We start from the raw sequence: 19,637 nt of genomic DNA on the forward strand, positions 1-19,637 counted from the left end.
CAGTGGTATGCGAGCCTAAGTTGCATCTCCAAGCATTTTCTTTAACCACAGTTGCTGAATGTTGCTTTATGAGGGCAGCAGGTTACAACAGCTGAGGCTCCAGAAACATTCAGTGGGCCGGAGCTGCTCTTCACCCACAGTCACAGACTGGCCAGATTGTGTGACGTCACAATGCTGAGCGAGCAGCCACAGCTCTAGTTCCTGTTTGACGCCCTGTGGTTCTTCCATCTCACTTGCTGATTCAAAGATCGGATGTCAGCTTGGAAACTAAACCTTGGTCATTGCATTCATGCCACAGACCTGTTTTTGAAATGTTCAAAGAGGAGCAGAAACCTTGAGAACAGAAAAGTATTTAAAAGCTGTAAGCCATCAGTATCGCTGGGCAGCTGGCACTCTGTCAGAGAAAATAGAGATTATATTTTCATAATTACAGTCATAATGTGCTTGGAGAGACTAAAAATTATAACACGTGACCTTGATACATTCAAAGCATGCGCTCTACCACTGAGCTACATCCACACTGACAGCTAAGCACGCAAACCTTGGACAGAGAGAGGAGCGCTGCTGTCCAAGGGCTGCTGTTTCCTTCTTTGAGCGCCTCTCCCACAGACTCATCACCTCCAAACATTTAATTATATCGGAGCAGGAGTTAATCTCAGGCTCCCAGAAACAGCTCAGTTCAATGGGTAGTGCCTGAATATGTGATGGTGTCCACGGTGAGCGAGCAGCCCCTCTTCTTCCTCATTGGCTGCCGATGATTGGTCCTCCCAATTTCTGAATCACAGTTCAGATTTCAGCCCAATCTTCAGTTCTCACTTTTACAAAGCGCTGACCGCTGGTCCACACAACGTTTGTAATTTTATCTTTGGGAGCTAGTGTATCATGAGCGATATAGGTTTACCCGCCCGTTAGTGGAGATGTGTGGACGTGAAAGAGGGCGGAAAGTATGTTTTGTGGGGGCTTTAGTAAGGGCAAGGTATTTCCACCCTGTTAAAGTCGAAAGAAAAAATAAAGTCTTCCATTTCACGAACTCAGGAAACACTGTAGAGCAAATGAAGTACGTTTGAGGAGCAATCACTGTTGCAATGTCAGAAATGCGGCATCCAATTTGTGCACAGCAATGTCCCACGAAGTGCAATGCGAGGAACAGTACCTCATCTTCCGATTAGGCATTTTGCAGCCTTCCGGACTCAATATCGAGTTCAACAATTTCAGATCATAACCTCGTCCCCTATCACTTTTTTACTTATAATTTTTTCCACCCATTTGTTTTGGGTCTTCCTTCCCACCCGCATTTCCTTCTGTTTCTCCCTCTCACCTGGCAGCTGTCTCTTACCTGCTAGTTCACTTCACACCTAATCTCAGCTGTCTTTTGTCTCCACCGGCCTATAACCATCTCGTTTGCTTTCGAATACCTTTTATTGTCTCTTTCACTTCTTTTGTCGATCGCAGTCCTGCCTTCGATCGATTTTATTTTCTTTCCAATTTTGAAAAATGGTTCCGACCCGAACCGTCAACTCAAATTTCTCTCCACGGATGTTGCCTGAACTGCTGAGTTTTTCCAGCATTTTCTGTTGTTATGAGGTGGAGATGATTTGTTTTAGTGATGTTGGTTGAGAGACAAACATTGTCCAGAACACAGGGGAGAACGCCCCTGCGCATTATCGAATAGTGCCATTGGATACTTTATGTCTACTTGAGAAAGTAAGTGGGGACTCGGTTTAACGTCTCAGCCATTTTTATCTCTTTATCGGAGCAAGGATATACATGCCTTAGGAGTGGTGCAACGAAGGTTCAATAGATTCATTCCTGAGATCAGGAGGAATAACTTCATTCAGAGGGTTATGAATCATTGGACTTCTCTACCCCAGAGGGCTGTGGATGCTGATTCGTTGAGCATATTCAAGGCTGAGACAGATTGATTTTTGCACTCTAGGTGAGCCAAGGAATATATATCTTCTCAGATACCTCGATCTCAATTTTTTTCTGATTACCTTCCTGTGAAACACCTTGGACCGTTTAAGGAAAGGATATAAATGCAAATTGTTTTTATTGGACTTTCAAACCTCATGGGACCTTGTAGTAAATAAACAAACACCACTACTGTGTAATTAGACTTCTGCGAAATTGTAATGCCTTTATTCAGATATTGAACACATGACATTGCTGTACGCTCAAATGCATATGCTATTATAAAGCTATTAAATCATCTTCCATGCCATTAACAGTTATAATTATTTCCTGCAACAAAGCATCACCCAGGCAGAGCGCAGAGAGGAAACTCTGGCAGGGCAGAGGGGAATCGCACAGTTTTAACATAATAAACCCCGTTTTTATCAGTGAAAGGAAAGTCAATCCCATTCCTCAAGGTGCGCGCGATACTCTGCGCCAGATTTAACATTCGGCGCTCTGCTATGGTGAAACTTAGCACCCAGGCAGTAAAAGCAAAAACATATTTTACACCAAATTATTTAGAGCAGAATTGACTTCCTGGAGGAAACTCCAGCAGTAGCGGAGAGGGCAAAGATGTTCATGAAGTTTCCTGATCTATTCTAATTTCCCCAAAGTGAGGTCCGTTCTGTAATGTGCAAGCTTAGTAAGAAGTTTTACTTTACTAAAACACCGCTTCTACCCTCCTGCTGCAAGGTGGTGCCGAGAGTATTGGCGAAATTGATAGCCCCCAATCCGGTGGTTAATCGATTATTCAAATTCATGGACTGGGGGCCAAGTTTGCATTTTGTGCCCGGCTACACAGAAACAGCGATTCAGTCACAATTATCTCAAGGAACATGGCAAAAAGGATGGAATTTAAACTTGAGTTGTACAAATCCTTGGTCAGACCCGGTCTGGAATACTGCGGTCATTTCTGGGCATCGCTCTTCAGGAAGGATCTATTGGCCTTGGAAGGGGTGCAGCGCAGATTCACCAGAATGTTACCGGGGCTTAGAGAGTTACATTCTGAGGATAGGTTGCATTGACTTGGATTGTTCTCCCTTGAGTACAGGAGATTATTGTGTAAATTAATCAAGGTTCTTAAAATGTTTACACTATCTGATAGGTTGGCTATAGGTAATCTATTTCTTCTGGTAATGAAATCTATAACAAGGTAATTATAAAATTAGAGGTAGGCCGCTCAGAAGCAAATTCAGGAAGCACATCTTCACGCGAAGTTTTGTAGAAATTTAGAAGTTTACCCGCAGAAAGACTCTGTGCTGGGGGACAATAGGAGTTTTCGAGAAAGGGATTGAAAAGTTTTGTTAGGTCAGCGTATCAAATGATTAGGCACAAACCGGGTAAACCGAGTTGAGGTTCAGACCAACCATGATCTCATTCCATAGCGAAGGCTCGAGGGGCTGAATGGCCGGCTCCTGGTTACCATGTTCTAAAATGTTTGTTTAAATTACGCACAAAGTAAACTAATAACCTGGAGTGGGGTCAGACATTTCTCACAGATTACATTTCTATAGATGGCTTCTTGCAAACACAAAGTCTCGCTGAATAATATTTTAATGGGTGAAATGCTGATGACCATGGCATTGTCCGGTACTGTTGAGATGGATGTGCCTGGTCTTCTCGAGTTTCACTGCTGCATAGAGGACGGAGTCCTCACCGAGGTTTTGGACGGTGTCTCGCTGACTCTGAAAGGAATGGTGCAAATGGTCAGAAATGCAATCGAACAACTACACTCTGGTAACAGTTCAGCGAAATTCTATCAGCTGATGCTCCAAGGCAGAAGCCGAAAAATGTCAAAAGCAGCGTTGTTGGAGTGAGCAGTATTAAACGGGGAATATTGCACTGCTCTAAAGGGTATTAACTGTCTGCTAACGGTTACATTTGCAGATGAAGGTTTCACCTCAGGTAATGCTGTTTGTTTAAAACAAGAAGGGACTCTCGAGCAGCAGCAGGGCAACAGGACATGATGGAAACAGAGAGCGGGAGGAATTTTCTACTTGATCAGAGGTGCTGAAGGGACGATAAGGGTTCGGCCACCGATCACTTTGACATCGATGGAAAGGGACATCAGTAAGGTGTAAAATGGGCGGCTGAATCCAGATCACTGTTTTAGGCCCACTCTAAGCCAAAAGTTCCAGCGCCTATCTCTGACAGCATTGGAAAATGAAGGGACAACTTAACTTTCCAGGTGGGATACTAGGATGTTGTGTGTAAGACGTGGAAAGCGCATGTTGGTTCAGTGGGTGAAATAGAAAATGGTCTTGTTTATGTCAAAATGCTCTGCATATTCCAGACATTAACCAATTGTTAAACTGTAAATGCTGTACACTGCCTAGATTCGCTTGTACAGGAGTGTGTTTGCAGCTGCATTCGTGGTAATTGAACTCTGTAATTTCCCTTCAGTTCCTATAGCGGGCCCAAATCTACACCTCACCCCTCAAATATTATTGTTCTATTGCAAATACATTTGTTCAATCCGCTTAGAAAAATAGAGATCCGTTCATTATTCTGCATTGGACATCATTCTGTCGCCGTTTAAAGACATATTGAAGTGTGATCAAAAACATTTTTGTCCTCGTGTATATTAATTACTGGACAAGGCAATTGTGATATTTCAAAAGAAGAAGAACTCTGTTGGAGAAGGCAACAAATATTTGGACACATCGTTCCAGGAGATGGAATGAGCGAGATAAAAGTCCACATCAATGGAAAAATAAAATCCCAGTGCATTTTTAACTTACAGCGTTTACTCTCGGCAATGTTTGCAGGTTAAGAACAGCATCTAAACAAAACAAAACACAATAACAAATGGATTGATGTTTAAATACTTAGAGCATTTCCCTCTTTTATTAAAGAGTTTTATTCCTATGGAGGTTTTGTTTAGCATCATATGGATGGGACACCATCTCCACACTCAATAGTGGGAACTAGCTGGCCATTGACAACTACCAATGGGTATTTGATTATCCACTAGGAAGTGAATGCACCTCCTATGCTGAGCTTCCCTTCTCAATTCCTCGGTTTCTCCAGGAAGTGGATGGGTTGGCTGAGGTTTCTCTCGACATGGGCAGTAGATTTTCACTGTATGACTTGATGTTTCTCGGATTATCGCTGATGCAGCGATAGCTTGCCTAATCTAGAGTTGTCCTGTGATCTCAATGAGTGCTAAACTCTCGATTGTTGAATATTAATGCATTTTTATCCATGATAATAACTTTAGCTATTTGAATAAGGAAACACTTGATTCCGAAATATTTACATCATACAGGCATGTTGCTACCTCTCTACAAAATCTTACTTGCTGTTGTAAAAATGTTGTCATCCTTTTTGTTCAATCTTTTCTCATTATAATAACCTATGTGATCCTTTATTCTGGAAACTTTATATGTAAATTTCTCACACTGTTGTTACACCATCTAACCACGGGTGGCACTACAACGCATTAAACGTTACTGGAGAAGAAGTTCGATGCTCCTCCTAACCCAATGTGTTAGCTTCACATCTTTGAAAGGGTTTTGCTATTTAACATTAAATAACAATAAAACGTGAAGTATTGTACAAAAGGGAAAGACGGCCAACATTGGAATTTAATTACATCTGTGTACCCCGGTCCAGTAATCCACTACCCTACAAGAGCAAAAAGTGGAAGGAGCGCACGTCAACCCATGCAGCCCACCAACCCACCCCTTCAACCACCGTCTGCCCCACCTTTGACAGAGCGTGTAGTCACCTGAGAACTAATTTTTAGTGTGGAAGCAAGTCATCCTCGGTTCCGACTGACACCCTAAGAAGATGACCCTGCAATGCTGCACTTGAAGACTCTACTTAGCCCGGACTCCACATGCCTATTGCACTGCGAATTCGATGAGCAATACCATACAAATCTTTTGTGCTCTTTATAAATCGCACTTCCGATTGTAATTAGTTGCTTCACATTGCTCATGATAAATTCCTCTGCTTGATTCACTTGTAGAATCAAAATCTGCGACAGGAATTTGGCATACTGTAATTACATCTATCCACCAGTGGTGGCGTGGTGCAGCTTCTCAGCATGTTTGCAAAAACCTGTGATGCTATTACCGACTCCACTTGCTTCAGCAATTGCCATCTATTACACTACTGTACTGTAAATATATAAATATTTAAAACAATGCATGATCAGATTTCCTATTAGAAACAAATTAGCACAGTGGGTCGGAATAAAAAAGGGGTTTGTTTTACATCTATGTGCCGGGTCCAGCGACCTGTTTCCGACTATCCTCTCTGCATCTGTTGACTACACTCCCTCATCACTCCCTGTCTGAAAAATCACTTTCATTGAATGATGAAAATATGTATTCAGAGTTTATTTTGATTCTTGGTCAGATTCACTAAATGATTCAGAATGATTGACAGTATATGTGATTCACAGTTGGCTTGCTAATACAATAAAATGTCTACAAACGGTTACTAGAAATGTAACAATAATATTGTGTTCATTCCTTTTCGTTAACTGCAAGAAAAGCTAAATGCAAAGGAGAATTTTGGATGTACGAATACAAAACTGAACTTCCATGTCAGGGTCTCACTGCTTTGGTCACCAGGAGGCGCTGTGTTCCTTAAAACAACATATATCGTCAATTAATCATTTTATTTTCGATGTCACAGATCATTAAATTCTTGATACAGGTATTGATTGGATTTCAGACATGGATCCCATGTTATATGTAGAAGTATCTCTCTGCCCACGTCCTGGAACATGTGTTTATCCAACTGTTCCCAGGCCAGGTTATTCCTTGTTACCCTGGAACTAATGATTAGTTTGACGTCTAAGGTGATTAATGAGGACCTATCTCCTGCTCTCACCATGTGAAGCGGCACCATTACATAGTTTGTGAATATTTCCTCCCGTTGGACAATCTTTTTGGCGAGCAGAATTTCCATTGGGCTAAAAATAAGAATTTGATGAAATCATCACAAACCGATTCGCGATATCGATTCAGTGAGCACAAAGAGGGATTTCATCTCTCATTGAGCTGTCGTTAATATGGGATCCCCAGATGAGAAAGGCTATAGTTTAATGAGATAATGAACAAAAACACATTTAATGGGATGCAGTGCAGATGCAAACAAAATTACTGAAGTAAGTGAAAACTGCCTGGATTAGTGTTTGAATATGGTTGAGTTTGTGTGATTGTGTGTGTGTTTGAGTGTGTGTGATTGTGTGTGTGTTTGAGTGTGTGTGTGTTTTATTATGATTGTGTGTTTGAGTGTGTGTATGTGTGTTTTAATATGTGTGTGCTTGAGTTTGAGTGTATGCTTTATTATGAGCGTGTATCTGTGTCTTTCACTGAACGTATGAGAAAATATATGTGTTCTTGTGTGTGAATGTGTGTGATTATGTATACCAGTCTGTGTATATATATACATATTTGTGAGTGTATGTATGTATATACGTCTAATTGCGTGTTGGAATGTGTGCGTGAGTGTGAGTGGGGGAGTTTCTTTCTAATATGAAAAGGAAGTGAAGTATACAGGGTACAATTATTCCTGAACATCTGCATCTGAGTTTTATCTTGGCCAGGTGTGGTTGTAATTGACAATTCAACAGTCAATGATCTCACCTCATTTCTCTGCTGCTTCTCCACTTCCCTGAGAAGAAAATGTAAGTGTTAGAAATCTGAGACAAATAATGGTTTACAAAATAGGAATAAGAGTAGAGTCAATGAGCTGAAAAGGTCTTTTGGACACAGAAACCTGTGCCCCAGCACCATAACTGTCCCGACACAACCAACCAATGTTTTATGAAGGAACCCGAAGGGGGTACTTTTAAATAAACCCACCGGTGGGAAACGGTCGAATTCAGGCAGGATTTCCATTGTACACAGCGCCCATCTCCCGCTCCGCCAAACTATAATTTCATTTCATGCTGTGTTGCAGATTTTCCTCCTCCATACTCATGTACTACCCTAACCACCTCCACAAAATCACCTCTCCGCCGTCTCCTTCCAGACTAAGAATACCGAGTTTTTCGATTCATTCGTTACAATGTGACACTGTGGGTTGGAATTCCACTTGACTGGTAAAGGAAAATGGGCGGTATCGCTCACTCTGCATGTTCTACACCCCACAGGACATTCAGTTCCATACATGGGGAATCGTATAGGTGGCAAATGCGATATCATCCATCTTGCACGATCAAGTAAGACACATTTGTACCCCAGCAATGCAGTTGCTCAAAATTAGCAGTAGCGTTGAGCCGCCCATTCTACGTTAAAATCTATATTCTATTGAAATCAATGATACTAAATATCGGATGGAGCAAATAACAGGCGGCTATTTAAAATACTCCCGTTATGTGCTTCCACCAAAGACGCATTTCTACCCAGGACCCTTTCTGCTTCGACCCTCGCTATTTCGCCTGTCAGTCTACGATTTCCAAATATTTACAGTCCGAGCTTATGGGTGAAGTGGGAGATGGTTGGAGGAGGTTGTCATTACTGTGTTCATGGAGAGGCGGCAGTTAGCATGGTCTGCATGTCTGTAATGAACGGATAATGCATGTTGATTAACCCACCTTTCTTCCAGAAGCACACACCCAACAGAAAAAAGATGAGAATCAGACCCACAGCAGAGCCAACACCAGCCTCCAGCGCAAAGGATTTATCTAAGTGAGGTAAAGGGACACAGCGTAACCAAGTTAAACAAAAGTTTCTACAAAAAATAGATAATCTGCAGCTTAACAGAAGCCACAGATAGGCAGTGGATCCGGAGTGAATTCCAAAGCAGAAAAAATACATAAGAAATTAAAAGGTTGATATAATATCATAGAATTGCACAGAAAAGAATGAGCCCATTTGGCCCATCGTGCCTGTGAAAGAGCTATACAAATAGAATCACACCTCTGCTCATTCCCCACAGCCCTGCATTTTGTTCTCACTTTCAAGTATATGTCCGATTCCCTTTGGAATGTTACTATTTAATCTGCTTCCACCTCACTTTCAGGCAGTGCATTCCAGATTACAACAACTCGCTTGTTTATTTAATAATTTTATCTCACCTCTGTGTTTTGCCAGTGATCTTTAATCTGTGCCCTGTGGTTATCGACCCTACTGCCAGTAGAATCAGTTTCTCCTTATCTGCTCTATCGTAAACCCTCATAATTTTGAACCATTCTATTACATCTCCCCTTAACATTCTCTGCTCTAAGGAGAACGGCCTCAGATTCCCTTGTCTCTTCACATAAAATGGCATAGCATTTCCAACACTCGCGATACTTAATGTTAGCGGTTCCTTGGATTTTCACTGTTTCGAAAACGTGCCTCAGATGTTCAAAGTCGTTCTCTCCTCCTCTGTTTTTTATAATAAATGACCCGCATTAAATCAGTGCTGCAATATCAGCGAATCAGTAATAAAGTCGGCGGGGGGTTGGCATGCAGTTGACGTCACAATGCATTGGGAGAACATGACGCAGCACGAAGCTGATTCTCATTGTTCGATTGATTAGTTGCCTCGTTCATTCTTTGATTCTTTCATTGGATATTAACCGTGTTCTGGGAAAAACGACTGTTCCCAGCTGGCGGCAAAAATATAACAGATTGCACGTAAATTAGTCAGTTTCATTCTGTAAGTTTCATTCTGGTCATTGGGTCAAAACTGCGCATGCGAGGAGAGAATGAGTTGAGCTATTTTTTTCGGTGCGGACCTTTGTCACAACATCCTGCTCTCTCCACAGACGCCGAATGAACTGTTGTATATTTCAAACAGCAGATTGTTTGTTTTGCTTATTGCTTACCAGGTTAAAATGACCTTTTGTTAAAGTCGGTGACGTGAATATTTTTTTTTCTCAGCTTCCCTAGGTTTAATCTTGCACTATTATAGAATCGATGAGGAACTACAGAAGAAAGCGAGTGAATCAAACTTTTAATCGGAGTTGGAGAAGTAAAACCATCCAATGGTTAGCGCTTTAGTTCTGCCATCAGTCACGCAGTAAGTAGCAAACACTTAATGGAATAAGAGTCAAAGGGTATTCAAGCACTGGCATAAAAGTGGGCAATGTCACATCGCCCACCTGTTCAGTCCTGTATGACGGGGTGTAAAGTGGGCAGCCTATGAGTCAACATCCGATAAGAATTTTAACATATTGATGTCATTTACATGCCAGTTTTAATCCTTAAACAGAACAACTGATGCAGACTAACTATGATGCAAGCACCCCTTGTGCTGGGGTCCGATAAATACAGTGACTCTGTGAATCTCACTCACCTCCTACAGTTATATGTACAGGGTCACTCAGAGCCGATGTTAGCCGCCTTCCGCTCACATCCGTTTTGTACAGGCAGGTGTAACTTCCTCCATCGGAATGACCTATATTCCTGATGGTGAAGGTGAGAGAATTACACCCTGCAGCAGCATGCTGGACATCCGAGTGATTCGTTTCTCCATGTCTGTATAAGTAAAATGTGATGCCAGGAAGCTCCCGTGGGCTTGTACAGTTAAAGGTGACTTCTCCACCCTTCACAAGAACATTGGAATCCATTGATATATTTGGTTTGGGTAGACCTGTAATTCGAAAGGAACAAGTAGTGACCATCGATTCAAAATGCAATATAGACTTATTCTTGAGAACCAAAATATGAATGAGCTGGGCTTGTGTACACAGGGGATAACTGAAACGTTTGGAGAAGACAAGACAGTCGAAAATATAGTGAGCAGTGAGGATGATATCAACACACATCAAGGGGACATGATTCTGCTATTCCCATTTACACTTCCTCTAGACCCAGCTTTTGTTTCTTTACTGGTCCCATACCATCTCCTTTTGCATTGTACAATCAGACCTACTGTAATTTAATCTTTCCTGCCTTCCAACCTAACACAGACCTTCCCATTTGATCTTTCCTCCCTTCCCCATTTCACTGCCTCTGCATTTGCTTAAAATGCTTTATAACTCTATGTTTTCCAGTTCTGAGGAAAGATCATCGATGTGAAACGTTAACACTGTTTCTCTCTCTACAGAGGCTGCCTGGCCTGCTGAGTATTTACAGCATGTTCTGTTTATATTTCAGGATTACATAGAGAGACTGGTGAAATTGAGAGAAACATGGCAGATGAAATCTAATGCAGATAAGTGTGAAGTGACACAATTTCGTAGAAAGAATTAAGAGGGAATGTTTAAACGAAATTGTACAATTTCAAACGTGGTGCAGGAACAGAGGGACCTGGGGTGCACATGCACAAGTCTTTGAATGTGGCGGGATAGGCTGAGGATACATTTAAAGAAAAGCTGTATCAAACAGAGGCTTAGACTACAAAGTCAAAGAAGATATGCTAAAGCTGTAGGAATCACTGGTTAGACGCCATGTAGGAATACTGTGTCCCAGAATAGGGCACTACACTTTAGGAAGGATGTCAATGCCTTACAGATGGTGTAGAGGAGATTTACCAGAATGGTTCCAGGGAAGAGGGATTTCAGTTATATTGAGAGACTGGAGAAGCTGTGATTGACTCGTCAGAGCAGAGAAGGTTGAGTAGAGATCTAATAGAGGTGATCAAAATCATGAAGCGTTTAGATAGATTAAATAAGGAGAACGTTTTTCCAGTGACAGCAAGTTAGGCAACCAGGGGACGCAGGTCTGATTTTACAAATCAAACTTCCTCTCCACCTTCTCTGCTCTAAGGAGAACTACCCCAGCTTCTCTACTCTATCCACGTAACTGAGGTCCGTCCTCCCTGGAATCGTCCTCGTAAATCTTCTCTGCCCTTCTCTAAGGCCTTCCAACCCTTCCTAGAGTGCGGTGCCCAGAAGTAGACCCAATGCTCCAGTTGAGGCCGAACAAGTGTTTTATAAATGTTTATTATGACATCCTTGCTTTTGTACTTTATGCTGCTATTTAAGAAGTTCAGGATCCCGTATGCTTGTATAACCGTTTTGTCAACCTGCCCTGCCACCTTCAACAATGCGTGCACAAATACCTCCAGGTTTCTCTGGTTACACATACACTTTAGCGTTGTAGCTTTTAGTTTTTATTGTCTCCCCTCGTTCTTCGTACCAAATATATCATGTCACACTCTTCCACGTTGATATATTTCGTATTGTTACTGCATCTGTGGTAAATGAATGTAAAGAACAACAGAAATGGATTTCTGCATGTTCTTGTGCCATGAAAGGCTGGTAACTCAATAACGATTGTGACGTGTTTAATTGAAATGTTCGTATCGGCAATTGAGATTCGACAAAAAGGGAACTGATGGTTTCAAAAAGAAAATAAATCAGTTGGGGATCTTGTTCCAAAATCAGGGCTTATCGCTGAAATTACCATCTTTGATACCAGGAGAAGATATTTTCCTTTGAAATTCACATTTCTGCTAACTTAGTCGAGCCATAACCTGAATAAAAAGAGTGAACAACTCCCATAAACTGTGTGGATTTACATTTCACATCAGGCAGTGCAGAGTTGCTGGGCTGTAGGATGTGGGCTTCGCTGGCAAGGCTGGCATTTAGTGCCCGAACCCAGTAGCCCTTGAGAAGATGATGGTCAGTCTTCTTCTTTAACCCATTTATGCTCCCACAATGCTGTTCGGTATGGACTTCCAAGATTTGAGCGAGCGACGATGAAGGAACGCCAAATATATTTCCAAGTCAGGATGGTGTGTGACTTGGAGGTGGAACTAGGAGATTATGCTGTTCAGATGCTACGACTGCCATCGTCCTTTTTTATGATGGAAGTCGAGGGATTTCGAGGTGCAGACGAAATCCATTGAGTGATATGAAACCTTAAATGTACTTAAGTTAAAATATTTTGCGTATCAGGATGTTTTTGTAAATCTCATTCCGCTGTTTCGGTTATCTGACTGAGAATCTGTAATCTGACAAGGCCACCCACACTGGCGGTGCCTCGTGAGGTGACCATACATTCAGTGGAGTTAAAACTTTGGCAGGAAGAAGCCATTTGACGTTAAACATTCCACTGTGGTAGTTCCAGACATTTAGTGAGTAAAATTGGAAATCAGGGTCAGATTTTGCGTGATTTTAAGAGATAGCCGGCCGCCCCCTGTCAGAATGTGTTGTCTTCACATCGCTAAATATCCAATCTCTCAGCTCCATCAAACAGCATTCCCTCAGTACTCAGTCACAGGGACAATGGTAAACTAGCACGATATTAGATTCCATTTAAGTCAATGGAGGGTATAATTGGGCGGAGAGTAAAATGGAAGGTCGATCCCTATCCGCCTCTTTTCCACCTGGGGGGTGTGGTTAAAGTTACCCTCCAAGTGTCGCCATGGACTGTGAGCTCATGTTTTTCGTCGGGATTGAATGCACAACATTCAGACGCAATGGAGTATAAATTCGTCTTGTACAGTAGCCTAAAGCAGGCGATAGCTCAACATCAGCACGTTTTACACATCGCCGGATTTCCATTTCAATTGCCTGCAATGGAATCAGAAATCTGTCGGGTGTGAATCGGGCGGCTGTTTCGCTTTCGCCTGTTTTACGCTAATTCCCGTGAGGAATGTCACAGTATCTCCAGTAATGCCCTTTGCGGTGAGCAGGTGCACAGCGAGTGATTGCAGGGCATGTTACATGAATCCTGTCAAGAGTTGAGGAATCAGATTAAAACCTAGCCCCACTATGTATGAAAGGAGGGAGAGAGGAAACGAGGAACTACAGGCCAGTTAGCCTGACATCAGTAGTAGGGAAATAGTTCGAATCTGTTATTGAGGAAATGGTAATAGGTCACTCAGAAAATACAAATAGCATTGACAGAGTCAACACGGATTTATGAAAGTGAAATCATGTATGACAAATCTGGTGGAGTTTTTTGAAGTTGTAAATGGCAGAATTGATAAGGGGGAATCAGTGGAGGTGGTGTATTTGAATTTTCAGAAGGCATTCGATAAGGTGCCAAACACGAGGTTACTAAACAGAATTAGGGCTCATGGGATTGGGGATAATATATTTGCATGTATTGAGGATTGGTTAACGGACAGAAAACAGAGAGTTGCAATAAAAGATTCATTTTCGGGTTGGCAGGCTGTAACAAGTGGGGTTATGTAAGGATCTTTGCTTGGGCCTCAGCTTTTCACAATCTACATCAATGGTTTGGATTAGGGGACCAATTGTAATATATTCAAGTTTGCTGATGATACAGAGCTGGTGCAACTTAAGGTGTGAGGAGAATGCAAGAAGGCTTCCAGGTGATATAGACAGGCAAAGTGAGTGGGCAGGGACAGGGCAAATGGAACAGAATGTGGAGAAGTGTGAGTCTAGATCCAAGGTCCACAGTCTCAGGTTAAGGTTTCGGCCATTTAGGAATGAGATGAGGAGAAATTTTTACACTGACTGGATGATAAATCTTTGGAATTCAGTACCCCATTGGGCTGTGAAGGCTCAGTCGTTGAGTATATTCAAGACAGAGGTAGATAGATTTTTGAATATTAAGGGAATCAAGGGATATGTGGATAGTGCAGGACAGTGGAGATGCTGTAGAAGATTGCGAATGATCCTACTGAATGGCAGAGCAAGCTTGAAGGGCCAAATGGCCTTTCCTGCTCCTGTGTCTTATATCCGTATGTTCTTAAAACCAATTCTGTTTTATTCCTCTCTCCAAATATTAAACCATTAATTCAGTTACAGTGATGGAAGCATGATTTTATAAACATACCAAGAGTGCTGGAAAAATACTAAAATCCTCTGCTCCCTGTCACTCACCTGCTACAGTGACCATCACAGACTCACTGCGCTGAGTTTCTAACCACCTTCCATTGACGAAGGTCCCATATTTGCACTGGTACCGCCCTCCTTGGTCAGTACTGTTAACCGGGATTGTTAAAATGTTGTCCTTTCTGACCATTTGATCAGATTGCAGGTATTGATTATCTTTGTATAAGTGGAGCGATTTGCCTCGATAATCTCCGGTCACATTGCAGGTAATGGTGATCGCCTCTCCTACCACATACACCCCACTCGGTTGATCAAGTGATATCATTGGTGTAGTTAGCGGATCTGTGGTAAAATAAATATAAAGTACAATTAGAAATGGATCTGCGGATTTCCACGTGCAGTGCAAGGTTAGGAACTCATTGATGATTGTGCGGTGTTGAAGCACAGTTTCCCATCGGATACAGAGATTCCGCAATAGGGGAGTTCGGGAATTGATTATAAAAAAAGATTGACTTGCATTTCTCTAGCGCCATGCATAACCATGGGACGTCCCAAAGCAGTTTACAGCCAATTTAGTAAACTTGAAGTGTATTCGCTGTTGTTATGTGGGAAATCAAATGGTGGTGCCAAAGAACCAAAATCCGCTCAAATTCTCGGTCCAAAGTCCGGTTTCAGTTCAGAGATTTTACTCGGGGATGCGAGCGGAACAAGGAAATGGTTGCTTTGAAATGCCCAGTGCTGTTACTTTAGCAAGGTGAAGATGAGATCAGAGAGAGTGAAAGTCTTCATTATTCCCATAGCAGCGACTGGTACCACTGCAAGTATGATAACCCCGCCAACAGAAGGCAGTGAGCAACCAATCTAAGCGAGGCTTTGAGTGTCACACTTTTGAAATAATTTAGCCGTTTCTGCGAGCACACAATTATTTTTATATATACCATTGTGGTTGTCGCTGGCATGTCCAGCAACTACTGTCAATCCCTAGTTTCCCCTCCAGAAGGTGTGGGTGGCCTTCTAATTGAACCTTAGTGAGGCCAGTGTGGTCAAAGTGCACAACAATGTAATGAATTGTAAGGGTTGGACGTACCAACGATGAAGGAACAGCAATATATGTCCAAGTCAGGATGGTGTGTGACTTGGAGGGGAACTTTGAGGCGGTGATGTTCCCATGTACCTGCGGCCCTTGTCCTTCTAGGAGGAATAGAACGCTGGTTTGGGAGGAGCAGCCGCAGAAGCCTTGGTGACTTGCTGCAGTGCATATTGTAGATGGGAAACACTGCAGCGACTTTGCGCCGGTGGTGGACAGAGTGAATGTTTAATGTGCTGCATGGTTTGCCAATCAAGTGAGCTGCGTTGTCTTGGATTGTGTCACGCTTCCTGATTTGCAGCTGCTCTCACCCAGAGATGTGGAGAGTATTCAATCACACTCTGGAGTTGTGCAAGGAGATGGTGGAAAGGCTTTGTGGAGTCAGGAGGTGAGACACTCGCCGCAGAATTCCCTGCCTCAGACCTGCTCTAGTAGCCACTGTGTTTATTTGAAGGTGAATTTGGAGTGGATGATGTTCCCATGCACCTGCTGCCCTTGTCCTTCTGGCTGGTGGAGGTCCCGTGTAAGTGAAATGCTGACGAAATGCAATGAAGAGAGAGATATGGAAACCAACAAAGTAATTCGATTAAAATATCACACATAATAGGATCATTTTGAAAGTCTTGGCACGCAGATTCTGTTCTCGGACAGAGAAACCTGTAATCTGTTATGGCCAGCCCATCTGGAAAGCTTCTTGAGCTGACACTACACTCAGTGGAGTTAAATCCCACACGCTGTGCTTTCATTGTGGCAATAAAATTTAAAGTTTAAACATGAAGTGGGACATTTTTTTGGAGGTGGATCCTTGAACATAGTATTTATGATTCGATTTTATACACATAATTAAATGGAAAGCTTTATCAGGCAGGGCTGAAAACGGGCGGCCGAATCGCTAGCGCCCGTTTTGAGCTACCGCCCGTGACGAATTTCATCGCCTTATCTCCAGTAATGCCCTTTGTCGGTAATGGATTCACATCAATTGAACACAGGTCCAGAATTACATGAATCCTTTCGAGAATTGATCAATAGGTTCAAAACCCATTCGGTTTCTTCCTCTATCCTAATATTAAAACATTCATGTTGTTCCAATGATTAAAGCATGATTTTATAAAAATTCCAAGAGCTTGATAAAATCATACAAAATCCATTGATCCCTGTCACTCACCTGCTACAGTGACCGTCACAGACTCGCTACGATGAGATTCTAACCGTCTTCCCTTGACAGAGGTTTTATAGTGGCACTGGTACCGCCCTCCCTGGCCTTTACTGGTAACTGGGATTTTTCCAATGTTGTCCTTTCTGATATTTTGATAGGATTGCAGATATTGATTATCTTTGTAAAAGTAGAAAAATTTATCTCGATAATCTTCAGTCAAGGTGCAGGAAACGGTGACCGTCTCTCCTACTACATACACCCCACTCAGTTGATCAAGAGTTATCACTGGTGTGGTTAGCGGAGCTGTGGTGAAATAAACAGAAAGTACAATTAGAAATGCATCTGGGGATTTTCATGTAAAGTGCAAGGTTGGGATCTCAATGATGATTGTGCGGTGCTGAAGCACAGTTTCACATCGGATACAGAGATTCCACAAAAGGAGAGTTGGGGATTCGATTATGAAGAAAAAAAGACTTGCATTTTTCTAGCGCCTTTCATGATCTTGGAACGTCCCAAAGCAATTTACAGCCAATTTAGTAATTTTAAAGTATTTTCGCTATTGTAATGTAGGAAATCAAATGGCGGTGCGAAAGAACCTACATCAGCTTCAGTTCACTCTCCAAAGTTCGGTTTTAGGCCGGAGATTTTACTCTGGGGTACAAGCGAAAAAACAAAAAGGTTCCTTTGAAAAGCCCACTGCTGCTAATTTAGCCCAAGTGAAGATGAGATCAGAGAGAGTAAAAGTCTCCATTATTCCCTTAACAGCGACCGGCAGCAGTAGAAGTAAGATACCTCCGCCAACGGAAGGCAGAGAGCAACCAAAATCAGCGAGGCTTTGATAGTCACTCATTTCAAATAATTAAGCCGTTTTTGTGAGCACGCAATTGTTGTTATCTTTACCGTTGTGGTTGTCACTGGCGTGGCCAACAACTACTGTCAATCCTAGTTTCCCCTTCAGAAGGTGTGGGTGGTTTTCTAATTGAACCTTAGCGAGGCCGGTGTGGTCAAAGTGCAAAACAATGTCATGAGTTCAAATTTTTTACCTACCGACGATGAAAGAACAGCGATATATATCCAAGTTAGGCTGATTTGTGACTTGGAGGTGAACTTGGAGGTGGTGGTGTTCCCATGCGCCTCCTGCACTTATCCTTCTAGGTGGGAGAGGTTGCAGGTTTGGGAGGTGCTGCCGAAGAAGTCTTGGTGACTTGCTGCAGTGCAACTTGTAGATGGTAAACACTGCAGCCACTTTGTGCCGGTGGTGGATAGAGTGACTGTTTAAAGTGCTGCATAATTTGCCAATCAAGTGACCTGCTTTGTCTTGGATTGTGTCACGCTTCCTGAGTTGCAGCTGCTCTCATCCAGAGATGTGGAGAGTATTCAATCCCACTCTTGACTTGTGCAAAGAGATGGTGGAAAGGCTTTGTGGAGTCAGGAGGTGAGACACTCGCCACAGAATTCCCTGCCTCCGACCAGCTCTAGTAGTCACAGTGTTTATGTGGAGGTGAATTTGGAGCGGATGTTGCTCCCATGAGTCTGCTGCCCTTGTCGTTCTGGCTGGTGAAGGTCCCGTGGAATTGAAATACTATCGAAATGCAATGCAGGGAGAGAGATGGAAACCCACGAGATAATTAGATTAAAATATCGTGCATATCAAGATCTTATTGAAAATCTCAGCACGCAGATTCTCCTGTCAGCTTGCAGAGCTTCTTGAGATGACAGTACACTCAGTGGGGTTAAATCCCTGGCGCCGTGCTGTCATTGTGACACTAATCGTTGATTGTTCGAACCTCTAGTGATAAACATTTTCTTAGGCGGATCCTTGAATCAGGCGGCCGCAATTTGATTTTGTACACATAATTAAATGGAAAACATTATCAGGCGGGTCATAAAACGAGCGGCAAATCGCTATCGCCCATGTAATGTTACCGCAGGCCATATGTTTCATTCTCCGATATTGTCATTATGTGAGAGACAAGCAGTGATATCCGATTGTATTACAGTGAAAAAATTGATTCTTACCCATTACCGTTACCTCCACGGTATCACTTCGGTCTGAGGTTATCTGCCGCTCTGACATTGTTCCCTTATACACACAGGAGTAATCTTCTGACCCAGTCCCCATGCTGTCCGTGATGTCAAAGATGACCGCGGATTCCCATGAATTGGCTTTGACCATTTTGATTGGATTATTTTGCCCTCCTCTGTACAAATAGAACATGCTCCCTGAATATGGAGATCGGGCTCTACAGGTAACTCTGACCATCTCCCCTCTCACAAATATTTGATCCAGAAGGTTAAGTGATATTAATGGTTTGTGAGGATGAGCTGTGAGGATAACAAGAAATCAATATCCCGCCGGGCGTGAACGGTTCTGCAATCCGCTTTTCACCCCAGACTATTATACTCTCCTTGAAGACAAATGAAAGTAATTTCCGAAAGGTTGTGACCCAATCAGCCGACCCGATTTTACGTTGTACTGAAGTAAATTAATGGTAAAATCGGGCGGAGTGTAAATCGTGAAACCGGCCCGAAACAAGCTCTTTCCCGCTTGGTGGATTTGCTCACAATTGCCCACCATGAGCTGTAAGCTGTGAGCTGGATATAGCCAGGACAATGTAAATGACCACCGGCCAGTTTTCTGCTGAGCGAGTAGGTTTAATATCACACACAATGGAATCGGATAGCGTAAAAACGTGCAGCCGATTCACTTTCGTCTTTTTTGCTCCTCCACCCGAGACAAATTTCAGGTGCAATATCTCAGTATTGCTGTTAATAACAGTAGATGCACAGCGGTGTAT

The 19,637-nt window shown here is 42.6% G+C and overlaps 1 protein-coding gene and 1 long non-coding RNA gene across 2 annotated transcripts; both read right to left on the reverse strand.

Moving 5' to 3' along the window:
- Window positions 1–2,113: 2,113 nt before the first annotated feature.
- LOC147087138 (uncharacterized) lies at window positions 2,114–4,889 on the reverse strand. Its single transcript, XR_015075591.1, has 2 exons — window positions 4,695–4,889; window positions 2,114–3,638 (listed from the first exon to the last, which is right to left on the reverse strand). It is a non-coding gene; the product is annotated as an uncharacterized LOC147087138 (long non-coding RNA).
- Window positions 4,890–10,097: 5,208 nt separating this feature from the next.
- LOC147087139 (leukocyte immunoglobulin-like receptor subfamily B member 3) lies at window positions 10,098–19,015 on the reverse strand. Its single transcript, XM_085978060.1, has 4 exons — window positions 18,859–19,015; window positions 16,849–17,142; window positions 14,645–14,938; window positions 10,098–10,494 (listed from the first exon to the last, which is right to left on the reverse strand). The coding sequence occupies exons 1-4, from the start codon at window positions 19,013–19,015 to the stop codon at window positions 10,190–10,192; spliced, it is 1,050 nt and encodes a 349-aa protein (XP_085834186.1). The 3' UTR covers window positions 10,098–10,189.
- Window positions 19,016–19,637: the final 622 nt, after the last annotated feature.

The sequence above is a fragment of the Somniosus microcephalus genome, unplaced genomic scaffold (genome assembly GCF_052327205.1).
Source record: "Somniosus microcephalus isolate GS21.2 unplaced genomic scaffold, FLI_Smic_1.0 unresolved_chr6, whole genome shotgun sequence".
Taxonomy (NCBI): domain Eukaryota; kingdom Metazoa; phylum Chordata; class Chondrichthyes; order Squaliformes; family Somniosidae; genus Somniosus; species Somniosus microcephalus.